This window comes from Malus domestica, chromosome 02 (assembly GCF_042453785.1).
Source record: "Malus domestica chromosome 02, GDT2T_hap1".
Classification (NCBI taxonomy): Eukaryota; Viridiplantae; Streptophyta; class Magnoliopsida; order Rosales; family Rosaceae; genus Malus; species Malus domestica.
Window position 1 is genome coordinate 32,551,156 of NC_091662.1, and position 13,335 is coordinate 32,564,490.

Sequence of the window (13,335 nt, forward strand, 5' to 3'; positions counted from 1 at the left end):
TGAGAAATACTTGAGGTTGCCAACATATTCGACGAGTAGGGGTTTTGGAGTTAGATTTAAATGATCCACTTGATCCTTCTTTGAGAGATTTTGAAACCTAAATTTTTAGTCCAGAAAATTTAAGTTTTAATTCAAAAATTAGTTTTTCTTCCAAAAGTTTTAGCTTAAAATTTTAGTATGAGATTATTAAAGAATTAACTAACATTATGTTTGAATAAGGGAAATAAACTTAGAATTTGGATAAAAGTTAGCATTTATAAATTGACATGCTCAAATTCCCTTGTTTGGATTCATAAACATAGAAATTTAGAATTTCTGTGTGGAAAAAATCTTGGAATTTGGGACCTCCAATTCTCACGTGTGAAGCCAAACTGCCACGCGATCTTTACGCCACCCCTATTGTGTTGTCCACGTGTTAGGCTTGAAAATTCACCACATAAAGGTCGTGTTGAGAATGAATCCCATGTTGATGGGAAGATGGACCTTACATGGGCTTACAAGTAAGTTAGGCTACTCCCCATATTGCCAATTGATTTTATGATGAAACCTCAACTTTCTTCATGATATCAGAGTAGGTTGTTCCACTTATGAAGCCAAACGACCACACTCGCTCTACGTCACCCCATTATATTGTTTACGTGTTAGGCTTGAAAAGTCACCACATGTGAGGGGCTGTGTTGAGAATGAATCTCAAATTGATGGGAGGATGGGCTTTGCATGGGCTTACAATTAAGTTGGGGTACTCCCTATATTGCCAAGTTTTATGATGGAACCTCAACTTTCTTCAGCGGGCACCACAAGTAATCACACTCTTAAGAGGATGCAATATCTACTTCCTAGATATCCTCTATATTCTCTTGGTTTAATAAGGATTCTACTATCCTAAAAGGTCATCTCCTTGACTAGTACAAACACACCCTTCTAGGGTTCATCTTTGGTAACACAATCTATGTATACTTAGGCCTCATATGGCACACCGTATAGTGTATCAGATATGATTATTACTATGGAAGCAGTTGTTTGGTACCGTATAGTCCATCTTCAAGAAGTCATCCTTAACCACTTCTCAAAGTGGGCTTTCGAACTCCGGCTTCCTTTCCATGTCCCTTACCCTCCAACTCGTGTCTAACTCCGTTGAATTCAAATCCTCCACTGCCACCATCTTTGAGAAGAATCTTCGTCAACAACCTTGAAGTACCTCCACCCTAATACAAAGATCCCGACTTTGCTCCCTAATTACTCCATCACCGTCACCGCCTCCCCAAATTTCCAAGGCTATTTGTCGATCAACGATCTGGGTATTAATCCTAACGACGTTCTATGATGGGTTGGTGATCGTTTACGCAATCGACAAGCTTTTTAATTTGTCCTTCTTGGCCTCCGACGCCCCTCAAGAACCGGTGCCAGATCAGCCATCGATGAGCTCTGTTTCGGGTGTTCAATCGCCGAGCTCTGCTTCGAGTGCGCTTGTAAATTACAACATGGAGGCTAAACCGTATCGGCCCGATCCAAAATCTTTGGGTTTCATTGCCGATTTGCTGAGATCCAAAAGGTACGCAATCTTTGCCACATTCTTGATGTGCAGCTGATAGGGAAGATGAAAAAAGAAAGCCACGCTGGGTTTCCTTTTATCTTTTTTTTTTCTTTCTAATTTTTTATGATGATAAATTCCTCTTTTTCTGCTTTTCTTTGGTTAATTTTCTCTTTTTTATTCATTCTAACAACAATTATTTGGTGATTTGTTTTAGAAAATTATAATAGTCCGACGTATTATCTGATGCACAGATTAATTCGACACAGCATCAAACGCCAAATTAATTTAGTCAGTACAATCCGATGTTTATTTATCCTATTCAACTGAAATAGTAAGTACAGTCACAGCTGTCAAACGAGACCTTAGACTCTTGCCCACTGCTTGAATGTTAACATTGCTCACTAACTTAACCGTTGGAGAACCTTTTGGCCTTTGACCGGCAAAGTTTCAGTTTTTGTGCACACAAAACTAAGACAATCGTCATCATTTCAGTATTGAAGGCACAAGTAACAAAGTAGTGTGTGCGGAAATGGGATGCCTCCATGTCCAAAGATTTGCGAAGAATGAAGTTAAGATACCACACACCTAAAAGAAAAAAAAAAGGGTAAGTATTCCGACTTACTCCAGAAGGCATGGTCTCTTAATATCAAAAATTGACAAAAATTGAGAATCCACAGATTAAGGTCTGGATCCAGTTATTTATAGGGATCCTTCATGTCATGATCTTTTATATGATATTTATTCTTTATCATATAATATTGTGTAATCACATACGTTTAACATACATAAATGTCACTTAGTACTACGGTCTAGTGGTATTTCTCTTCATTTGTAAGTGAGAGGTCTTAGGTTCGATTCTCGCCAAAGGCGAATTTGAACCACATTATTGCTAGCCCATTGTGAGGCTAAGTCTACCCCCTCTTTGTTAGTGTAGATAATATCGTTTGTTAAAAAAAAAAACATGGATAAATAAATCTAAGATTAACAGCGGAGAAACAATAATAATTTGGGTACAGCATCAGGCGGGACTAATTAAATTGATCACTTAAACACAATTGTATAAATCCGGTCATGTACACAACTTGAATGTGAAAGCGTGTACAATTAATGGTCAATCCCACATGTATTCTTGATCAGTTTACAAAAAAATTTAATGATACAATAAGGCATACCGAAAATTGGTTGTGCTAGCTATGAGATTGCTTGTGATAATGTAAATGCAAACTCAATTGTATTTGGCGACTCATGATACGATCTCATTCATATAGTATAGAGCACTGTTATTTTCTTTAATATTGAATCTGCAAAGAAAGCCATATATAATTAGAATAAAGAGACAACGGCTGCGGAAAACCCTTTTTGAGAGATCATTGTCTCTTTGTTCTCTTCAGTTGACATCAAGAGCATCATAAGGTATTGGAAATAAAGTATAAGAAATACAGAGAACAAGAGAAACAAGATAAATTGGGAGGAGAAAATTGGTGTGTTTATTCCTTCTTATTAGAGTACCTATTTATAGGTTTAGGATTTAAATAAAATATGTCTCAACTATTTACATATTACATATTGACTCAGAATGCGAACAGCCATATAATAAATATTATTTATAACATGAATTTCTTTTATTTCTTTGTCTTTTCAAAAATCCAAGTTTTCAAATTCCCTTGTTTTTTTAATTCTTGTGTTGCATGGAAAACTTTGGTAAAGCATGATATGTAATGATAACCATTGTGTGAATGCAATCATGCAGGTTGATATCATGACATGCAAGGCGGCCCTAATTCATCCATGATGTGCAAGACAAATATAAACGGTCTGGATCCTGCCTCCAGTGAGCAAATCATTCATCACAGCAACCATAGCAGTTCTACTAATTGTGAATTTTGAAGCATTCGTGTGCTTTAATTGATTAAATAGGTTTTAATGTATTTTTTTTGGTCCGGCTCACCTCTGCAGGACAAGAAAAGCTCTGGATCGACCTCTTCGGGATCAAAATATGTATCAGATGGTCAGAAACCTAAGGCCATCTCCAACTAAATGATGGTCAGAGAGCTCATTTTAGCCCTCTGGTCCTCCAAGAAATTAATTTTTTAATGAACAGTACAGGGCCATATTTGCCTCCATCTCCAACCGAGGGTCATAGGGCTCGTTTTAGCCATGTCACAAAAAACTGTCTCCAACCAAGGGCTAAAGAGCCATAAGGCCAAACATAATTTATTATTTAAAAACTACAACTTAAATTCAAATCCAACGGCTCAGTGACGTCAGCTAGCCATTGGATTTGAATTTTTTTTGCTATAAATAGGGTGGATATTGGGTTATAATTCACACAACTTTGAATTCAATCTCTTTCAATTCAAGTTTGCAATGAATTCCAACTTTGGTTCCTCTTTGGATTCCAACTAAGGGTCCGCATCTAATTCCAAATTGGAAGAAAAATGGGCGCAAATGAGACGAGAAGGCGAGGAGTCTGATGAAGAAGTTCGAGTAAGGCACAACAAACAAAACAGAGCAGCAGCTATGGCTGTGGCCATGGTGTGTCAGCCAACTGAGGAACAACCTCAATGAGGTGGCTCTGTTGCTGGTCGTTCTTACAAACCACAAAACAGAGTAATGACGCATGCCAATCTGATGAACAATTACTTCAACCCCAACTCGGTGTACACATAAGAGGATTTCAGACGCCGTTTCCGAATGAGGCGTCATGTCTTCGCTTGTTTACTTCGTGATGTCCAACAGGTCAATCCATACCTTCAACATAAGCGGGACAGAGCAGGTCACCCTGGTTTTTCACCTTATCAGAAGGTTACTGTTACACTCCGAATGATGGCCTATGGCTCCCCAGCTGATTTGATGGATGAAACTCATAGTATGTTTGAGTCTACATGCCTTGATACTCTTGAATAATTCTGTGACACAATTGTTCAAGTTTACAAAGACGAGTACCTCCGCGAGCCAAATCAAAAAGATCCGAATCGACTCCTTCACAAAGCTAAAGATTGTGGGTTTCCGGGCATGATAAGGTCATCAAACTGCATGCATTGGGATTGGAAGAATTGTCCCACCGGATGGCAAAGAGGTTTATGCGGAAGGTCGAGAAAGCCAACTGTTATGTTAGAGGAGGTTGCCTCATATGACATACGGATATGGCATGCTTTCTTTAGAGTCTCTGGATCCCAAAATGACATTACAATTCTTAGGCGTTCACCCCTCTTCAATCGCCTGATGGAAGGTAAAACACATCAACTTGACTACTACATCAACGGCCGTCAATACAATATGGGGTATTACTTGGCAAATGGCATCTACTCAAAGTGGGCAACACTTATCCAAGCAATTTCAAACCCTAAGAATGACGCGGAAAAGTTGTTTACCTTACACTAAGAGGCATACCAGAAAGATGTTGAGAGAGATTTCGGTATTCTACAAGCACGGTGGAAGATCATCAGCGAACCGACAAGAGGGTGGAGTCAAGAAAATTTGGACTCCATCATGATGTCTTGCATCATATTACACAATATGGTAGTGGAGGATGAGTGCGATGGGTATATTGATGGAGAGTCCGATGACGACTAAGAAGATCCAAATAGGTCAAGAAGGGCTCGTGCAAAAATATATGATGGGCCTAATTTGCCTTTCAATCCAAGAACTAGTAGTATCTTTATAAATGAGTATATGAAGCGCTATAGAATGATACGTTCCCGTGCCACAAACAAGTACCTACAACAGGATCTTGTTCCACATCTTTGGGCCCAAAGAAGCATGAAGTAGACATTTAAGTTTTATGTTGTTAAATGTTTTTAAAAATATTGTTTAAATTTCATGTTGTTAAATGTTTTTTTTAATGTTGTATAATTTCTATGTTGGTTAATGTTATTTAATGTTGTTTCATATTGTTTAATGTTATTTCATGTTACTTAATTTAATTTAATGTTGTATAATGTCTTAGGAAGTTATAGGAAAAATAAAATTTAAAAACAAATATGAAATAAATTTTGTAAAATAGAAGTTATAGGAAAAAAATTGAATTAAAAAAAATATATGAAACAAATTTTGTAAAATAGAAATTATACGAAAAAAAAATAGAATTTAAAAAAAAATATGAAACAAATTTTGTAAAATAGAAGTTATAAAAAAAATGGAATTTAAAAGAAAATATGAAACAAATTTTGTAAAATAGAAGTTATAGGAAAAAAAAAATTGGAATTTAAAAAAAAAATTGAAACCAATTTTTTAAAATAGAATTTATTGGGAAAAAATAGAATTTAAAAAAAATATGAAACAAATTTTATAAAATAGAAGTTATAGGGAAAAATTGGAATTTAAAAAATATTTTTGAAACAAATTTTGTAAAATAGAAGTTATAGGAAGTTATAGAAAAAAATAGAATTTAAAGGAAAAAGATTTTGTAAGAAAATAAAATTATAAAAAAAATAATAATAAAATAACAGCTAGATGACGTAAGCTAGTCGTTGCATTTGAAAATTTGGCCTAGCATTCATGTCGGTTATATCCGACAGAAATGCTCAATTTTCTGGCCCAGCTCGGGGCTGGCTGGATTAGGCCAGCCGGTTGGTCTTTTGTCCCTTTCAGATTTCGTAGGGCCCACGAGTCCTCTAACCTAGCCCTCGGTTGGAGACATTTTTCGGCTAGATATGGCCTAAGGTAATTAATGAATGAGGTATGAAGCAAATCGTATTTGATTGAACTTTAAAGTGGGGTGGGTTCGAAAAACCGAAAACCGAAAAAAACCGACAATCGAACCGAACAGAGGCCGAAAAAATCGAACCGAATCGAACCAAATTTGGTTGGTTCGGTTTTGGTTTTTGAGGTATGAAAACCGGACCGAATCGAACAAAACCAAAATATGAAAATAAAATATAAATATTCAAAACCTACTGGAGTGAAGATTCAAACCCCTTCCGTCCAGGTTGAGGATAGCTCAATCAAACCAACTTGACTGTAGGCTTTGTATTGCTATAACTGTACCAGTATATTATTTATAGGTATTCTAATCTTAATGTTTTATAAAATTTATAAAGTTTACAAACCCTAGCCGTCACTCTTTTTCATTCACACACACACACACACTTTCTCTCTCTCTCTCTCGTCCGCTGCTCTTCCTCTCTGCTTCCTCAGCCTTTCTCTCCCTCCTTCTTCTCTACCTCCCTTCAACTCTTCTTCCTCTCTTCCTCTCTCCAACCTGCCAAGTCCATGGTTGTAACATGGATCTTACTTTTTTAAAGGATTACCACAAGAGGCGTAGGGTTTTTGATGAATTTATTTGACAATCCCCATTTTTTCCCTCTCTAAATCTTACGCCTCTTGTCTCTCTGCTCCTCATTTGATACTCTCTCTGTGGACTCTCACCTACAACAACAACAACTTCTTCACTCCTTTCTAATATTCCTTTCTTTCTCCATAAACTTTCAATCTCTGCTTTTCAAATACAAGCCAAATAGTTTTTTACTTTGGGATTCATATGGAGGTTGCACCAGACATCCATCTTTGTTCCTCCGGATTTCTTTAACAGTAAGTATTCAATTTCTTCTTCTGTTTTTCTTTTTCTTGTTTAATTCTTTAAGTGCTAAAAATGGTAGTTTTTTTTTTTTATATGTATTGATTAATAGTTTTTATTTCTTTGGTTTGTTGACTATGCTATGTGAATTTATTTGTTGACTATGCTTTGTGAATTTTTGAAGAAAAAATGGCTGATGTTGTTCTTGGATTTGTCTTTGTGGAGCCCTATGTGGTAAAGATCTTTGATTTTTGGATATTTATTTTTATTAAACCCTTGGATCTTGTCTGTTTGGCTGTGTTTTGACAGGTGCTTGTGGCTGGATGTTACAATCGCTGAGGCGTCGGTTGGTTGGTGGCGAGGGTTTGTGCTAGTAGGGATGCTCGGCGGTGGGTGCTACAGTAGAAGCCTAGGTTTTCTTTTGTTTTATTTTATGGCTTGGGCCTTTACTGTTTATTGGATCTATTGGGCTACTTTGGCAAGTCCTCTTTTGGGCTAGTTTATTAATATCCATATCTAAATAATAATAATAATAATAATAATGAAAAAAATCGAATCAAACCGAACCGAAATTTCAGTTCAATTTTGATTTTGACAAAAAATCAAACCGTTTCGAACCGAACTCAGCCTTACTTTAAAGTCTGAAATTATCTTCTAGTTTTCTTATTTTCCATTAATGGAATTTCTGGTACGTACAGCAAAAAACTAAAGTCCAAGGATTAGGGATATGAGAGATTACTCACAAATTTTCTCTAACGATGCGAAGCGTCCAGCTCCTGCCAAGGATTGTCCCCCAAAAAATGTCTCTCTTCCAAATTCTGGTGGGTTGAAATATTGCATCTGATCTGGCTGTTGAGTAACTTTCTTTTGTTCATTGAAGATCTTATAAAGGTTTTTTTTTATGATGTTGAAGGGGTGAGATCAAATCGTATTTCGATGAAAAGCAAACACCCATTGGAAAGTAATGGTAGGAAAGCCCCAACCAGCGGAAAAATTGATTCAAAATCAATGGGCACTAGGAAACAGCTTGATAGAAATGAAAGTGGGTCGGGCCGGCCTTTAGGGTCAAATGGGCTTCCATTGAAGATGTCTGCTTCAACTACTGAGAGGAAGACTTCCGCATCTGGTGCGAAGACTTCCGATGATGAGCATGACCCTGAGGCCGGGAATGTTCGTGATGTGATAAGAAAAATGTTTCGGTAAGCTCTATTCGCACCAAACTTATGCTATATGGTGAACATTTAAATATATTTGCGTTGGTTAGGGAGTTGTTATTTTTCACATATTCCTGATGATCATTTTCAAATTTCTGCAATTATAATCTCGATAGATTTGCTGCTGATGCTGAAGACCATAGTGACATGGAGTAAGAAGCGTGTTGTAACACCCTTTAATTTGCAGGAATTAGTTTTGTTTATACCATATTTAGGGCCTCGTATTTAGAACTCGTATAAATACTCGGGGAACTTAAATGTAATTATGTAATAAAGGAAGGGGCAAATATGTAATTAGGGAATGAGCCCTTATTCTATAAAAGGGTCTCCTCACCCTCACAAACCCTAAGCCTCCTCACACCCCCTAAGCTCTAAGCTCTCTCTCTCCCTCTTCAACAGAGAAATATAATACAATCAGTGTGGACGTAGCCCAAACCTTGGGGTGAACCACGATACATCTTGTGTTATTTACATTTCTTGCAGATTCACGGTTGGATTTACGTTGTTCCAAGACCTCCGGTTTTGTGCATCAACATTTGACGCCATTTGTGGGAAACGATACGAAAAGTTGTGTCGGTTCCTTTTTTCATTTTTCACCTCCGTCGTGAATATGCAAAATCACAAAAAACTAAATCCATCACTCTCAATCTCCACCAAGATTTAGCATTTCCACCTAATTGGGTCCAATCCTTTCCCTTCAACCAAACATAACCGAATCCCAGAAATCCCATGTCCTCAAAAATCAAACTCACTTATTTCCCCAACCTCCAATCCCCACCTCCCATCGATCTTCTGAGCCAAATCGGCGAAACCCAATAGCCCATTTCTCAGAAAGATCACTGCTTTTGGGTGGTTACAGAGTCGCGTTGACCATGTTGGAGGCCTTGCCGGACGAAGGTGAATGCGTCAGCCGTGGTTTTTTTTTTTAAGTTTGTCATCTTTGCCATTTTCCTGCTTTGCTTCATATGCATGTGGATGTAGGGACGGCAGGTGACGGGTGGCTTGACTTGACCAGGCGATTTGCAATTCGTGCATTTGGAGATTTCAGAATTACAGTGTTCTGTTGTCTATTTTTGCAACATTTTCCATGGACTCCCCCTGAACTTTTGCTACCCGCCGGCTCCTCTTCTTCATCATCGCCTCCTTCTCGGCTTCCAACCCTTCATACTCCCTCACCCAGCAGCAATGCACCACAAGGCTCATCACCAACACCAACACCTGCATCAACAGCATCGCCATCAGAACCCCGTATTCCAACCTCACCAACAACTTGGCCTCTCTCGGGTCCCGTGGTGACTTGATCAACGACATGGTGTTGCGCTTTTTAGTGAACAATACCAGTGTGCCGAGCAGCTGTGCGACCAGCAAGGCGAAGAGGAGAGAAACATGGGTTATGAATCAGAGATGGGTGAGCTGAGAGTAGAAACTTACAAAGGAGGAGACAATCGAGATGTCGGAAATCATTAGGAACGCCATGCCCATCTAACTCAACCACCGCCATGATCCTCCAAATCCCTCCAACCCAGTACAGAATATTGCCCAGGTGGGCCATCCCCATTCTCAGTAGTCCGTTCAACGCGTCTTGCCGATCAGACGAGCAGGCAAAGGTCGGGTTTAAGTGACCTAGGACTTTCCGACATTCCCAAACCCTACGCTACTCGACGTCGTCGTTTTGCCGAGCTCTCGTCGCCAAACCCAACTGAGGCTACAGAAGGTTCACTGCGGCTGTGAGTAGTGCAACAACATCAAACATTCAAGTTGGACAGTGTTGTAATGTTAATTGATGCTAAGCATGCTATTTTTCATTTGGACGAAGTTAAGCCAAAATGAGTTGTCAATGAGGCTATAGATCAGATGTCATTGTAACTTCAGATCAAATCTCATTGTCAAATCTGGGATATTCGATGCTCAGTACTCCGACGTCATTTTGGTGTTGTACGAGGCTCTGCGGGTAATTCAGGGGACTATGGAGCAGGTTGAAATTGCTAACACGGAGGAGAAGAAAGCAAGAGCTACAACTGCTATTGGAAATCCAGCTGTAGTTTACAATGCCAATTATGGGAATCCTAAAAGTTGTAGGGAGTGGGAAACAAAAGCAGAAAGAAAATCAGAAAACGAAAGCAAAAGCAAGTGACTGTGCCTGGAGGTGGAGAGATCAGGGTAAAAGACCAGAAAAGAAAAAGAAAAAAAAATCATGTCGTTGGAAGAATATTTCAGAAAGCAGCAAACGAGAAAGCAAAAGCAAGGAATAAACACCCCACCAAAATGATGTAATTTATTTTATCTTTCGAAGACATCTGTATAAACCCTATCAGAAGGTAATATGTATAAACCCCATCAGAGGGTAATAATAATACCAAAAAAAAAACGACAAAGCCCAAAATAAATGGGCTGGCATGTTGTGGAAGGCGAAGGCCCATAAGCCCAAAATAGCTCCAACTAGGCGATCGAAAGTACGCCCAGCACTCCACCATTATTCGGCAACCTGCCGCTATTACCACTAACCAGGTGATCAAAAGTACGCCCAGTACTCCACAATTATTTGGCAACCTGGTGCTATTACCACCAACCAGGTGATAAAATGTATAACTCGTACGCTAAAATCATTTGGCAACTAGCCATTCATGCCACCAACTAGGTGATGAAATGTACGACCCGTACTCTCTTTCATGCCACCAACCAGGTGATCAAAAGTACGCCCAGTATTCCAAATTATACATGAACATTATTCATGTCATTCATACATAAACATTCATGAGCATCACTCATGACAATCATACATAAACATTCATGAGCATCACTCATGACAATCATACATAAACATTCATGACCATCATTCATGTGAACATTCATGAGCATCACTCATGTTAACATTCATGAGCATCACTCATGTCAATCAACATAAACATTCATGAGCATCACTCATGTCAAACAGCTTCAAAAGCTTCATTTACAGAGCTCTAGCTTCAAAAACTTCATTTACAGAGCTCTAGCTTCAAAGCTTCACTTGCAAAGCTTCACCTACAAAGCTTCAGTGCAGGGTATACAAATACCGCATCCGAACAACCGCCACTTTGGCCCATACATGGATTCAATTTGAAGTCTCCAGCCAACAGACTCCATTGACCGAAGACTTGGGGGACTACATTATGTACCATATATTGGGCCTCAACTAGGCCTCATGAAAAATACTTGGGAGGCTTAGCCCATTACTTATGTATTGAGGAGCGAGCCCTTATTCTATAAAAGGGACTCCTTCACTTTCATTAGAGAGCACCCATTATTCATGTACTGAGGAACGAGCTCTTATTTTATAAAAGGGATTCCCTCACCATCATTAGAGAGCAAAGCCGCCAGCTGAGCAACCGCCTCGCTGCAAGCATCACTCTTAACCCATCACTTATGTATTGAGGAGCGAGCCCTTATTCTATAAAAGAGACTCCCTCACCACCATTAGAAAGCATCGCCGCCTACTGAGCAACCGCCTCGCCGCGAGCATCAATTCTAGCCCATCATTTATGTATTGAGGAACGAGCCCTTATTCTATAAAAGGGACTCTATCACCATCATTAGAAAGCATCAACTCTAGCCCATCATTCATGTATTGATAAGCGAGCCCTTATTCTATAAAAGGGACTCCCTCACCTTCAAACGCCGCAAGCCGAGCCAACCAAGGCAACATAAGCCACGAGCCGAGCAGCCGAGCAGCATGTGCTACTTCTAGTTGAGTGTCATTTTAGATTGAGCACTGCCTCATATCGAGCATCAGTTCAAGACAACATCTAGTTACTTCGGCCCACACATGGACTGAATTTCAAATCTCCAGTCAAAAGACTCTCTTGACTGAAGACTTGGGGGACTACTGTTTATACCATGTTTAGGGCCTTGTATTTAGACCTCGTATAAATACTCGGTGGACTTAAATGTAATTATGTAATAAAGGAAGAGGCAAATATGTAATTAGGGGAGAAGCCTTATTCTATAAAAGGGCATCCTCACCCTCACAAACCCTAAGCCTCCTCACACCCCCTAAGCTCTAAGCCAAAAGACTATCTTGACTGAAGTCTTGGGGGACTACTGTTTATACCATATTTAGGACCTTGTATTTAGACCTCGTATAAATACTCAGGGGACTTAAATGTAATTATGTAATAAAGGAATGGGCAAATATGTAATTAGGGGATGAGCCTTTATTCTATAAAATGGCCTCCTCACCCTCACAAACCCTAAGCCTCCTCACACCCCCTAAGCTCTAAGCTCTCTCTCCCCCTCTTCAACAGAGAAATTTAATACAATCAGTGTGGACGTAGCCTAAACCTTGGGGTGAACCACGATACATCTTGTGTTATTTTCATTTCTTACAGATTCACGGTCGGATTTACTTGTTCCAAGACCTCCGGTTTTGTGCATCAACAAGTTACTTCAACAATCTTCGATGGTTATACATGGTATCCAAATCACGATCCAGTTTTTTTTTTTTTTTTTCACATATGTATGACACTATGACTAATAATATTATTTTGACCTTGTAGCGCACTAATTGCGAGAAGAGAGGATGAAGAGCAAGCTAGGTTGATCGAAGCAGAAGAAGGGAACGAACGGCCAGGTTGAAAAAGCAAAAGAAGCTTCGGCTGGTTCATTAGAGAGGGAGTGACCAGAATCTATTGTGGTGTCGAACAATTTAACTTAGGTTTTGTTTTGTTTTATCACAGAATATGATTTGGCTACAATATTTACATGTATTTGATATAATCATTAAGTGATTGTATTAAATACATATATTTAATTGTATGAATTATATTTGACTGTCAAATGATGATTGTAATAAAAAATATACAAGTATTGTAGTCAATCCCCACAAAAGGTCCCTCAAATTGTCGATTAGTTTTACGGTCTAATGATATTCATCTTCACATGAAAATAAGAGATCTTATACTTGAATCTAATAAATGGCAAGTTCACAACTATTTATTCCTCACCCACTTAGTGTAAATATCGTTGTAAAAAATAAAAAATAAAAATAAAAAATAAAAAATTTCCTTGGAATTGTCCCCTCCGCATTTTAGTGC

At 38.6% G+C, this 13,335-nt stretch overlaps 1 protein-coding gene and 1 long non-coding RNA gene across 3 annotated transcripts; both read left to right on the plus strand.

Annotated features, from left to right (window-relative positions):
* Window positions 1-1,034: 1,034 nt before the first annotated feature.
* On the plus strand, window positions 1,035-3,657 carry LOC114821844 (uncharacterized). The gene is made up of 4 exons (XR_011578507.1): window positions 1,035-1,552; window positions 2,027-2,138; window positions 3,285-3,347; window positions 3,491-3,657. It is a non-coding gene; the product is annotated as an uncharacterized lncRNA (long non-coding RNA).
* Window positions 3,658-7,717: 4,060 nt separating this feature from the next.
* LOC108170658 (uncharacterized) lies at window positions 7,718-13,118 on the plus strand. 2 transcript variants are annotated; one of them, XR_011578508.1, is made up of 4 exons: window positions 7,718-7,873; window positions 7,966-8,251; window positions 8,383-12,714; window positions 12,799-13,118. XR_011578508.1 is itself a non-coding variant. In XM_017325854.3 (3 exons), exons 1-3 carry the CDS (start codon window positions 7,780-7,782, stop codon window positions 12,875-12,877), a joined length of 459 nt encoding a protein of 152 aa, XP_017181343.2. In that variant the 5' UTR covers window positions 7,718-7,779; the 3' UTR covers window positions 12,878-13,118. The 2 variants fall into 2 exon arrangements, 1 of the variants encoding a protein (XP_017181343.2); XM_017325854.3 differs by lacking the exon at window positions 8,383-12,714.
* Window positions 13,119-13,335: the final 217 nt, after the last annotated feature.

What these genes read in the sequence shown, in the direction of transcription:
- LOC108170658 (XM_017325854.3), top strand. Translation starts at nt 7,780, where the DNA reads ATGAGAGATTACTCACAAATTTTCTCTAACGATGCGAAGCGTCCAGCT. An exon ending in TGTCTCTCTTCCAAATTCTG is followed by an intron (nt 7,874 to 7,965) that starts GTGGGTTGAAAT and finishes ATGATGTTGAAG; the next exon opens with GGGTGAGATCAAATCGTATT. An exon ending in GTGATAAGAAAAATGTTTCG is followed by an intron (nt 8,252 to 12,798) that starts GTAAGCTCTATT and finishes TTGACCTTGTAG; the next exon opens with CGCACTAATTGCGAGAAGAG.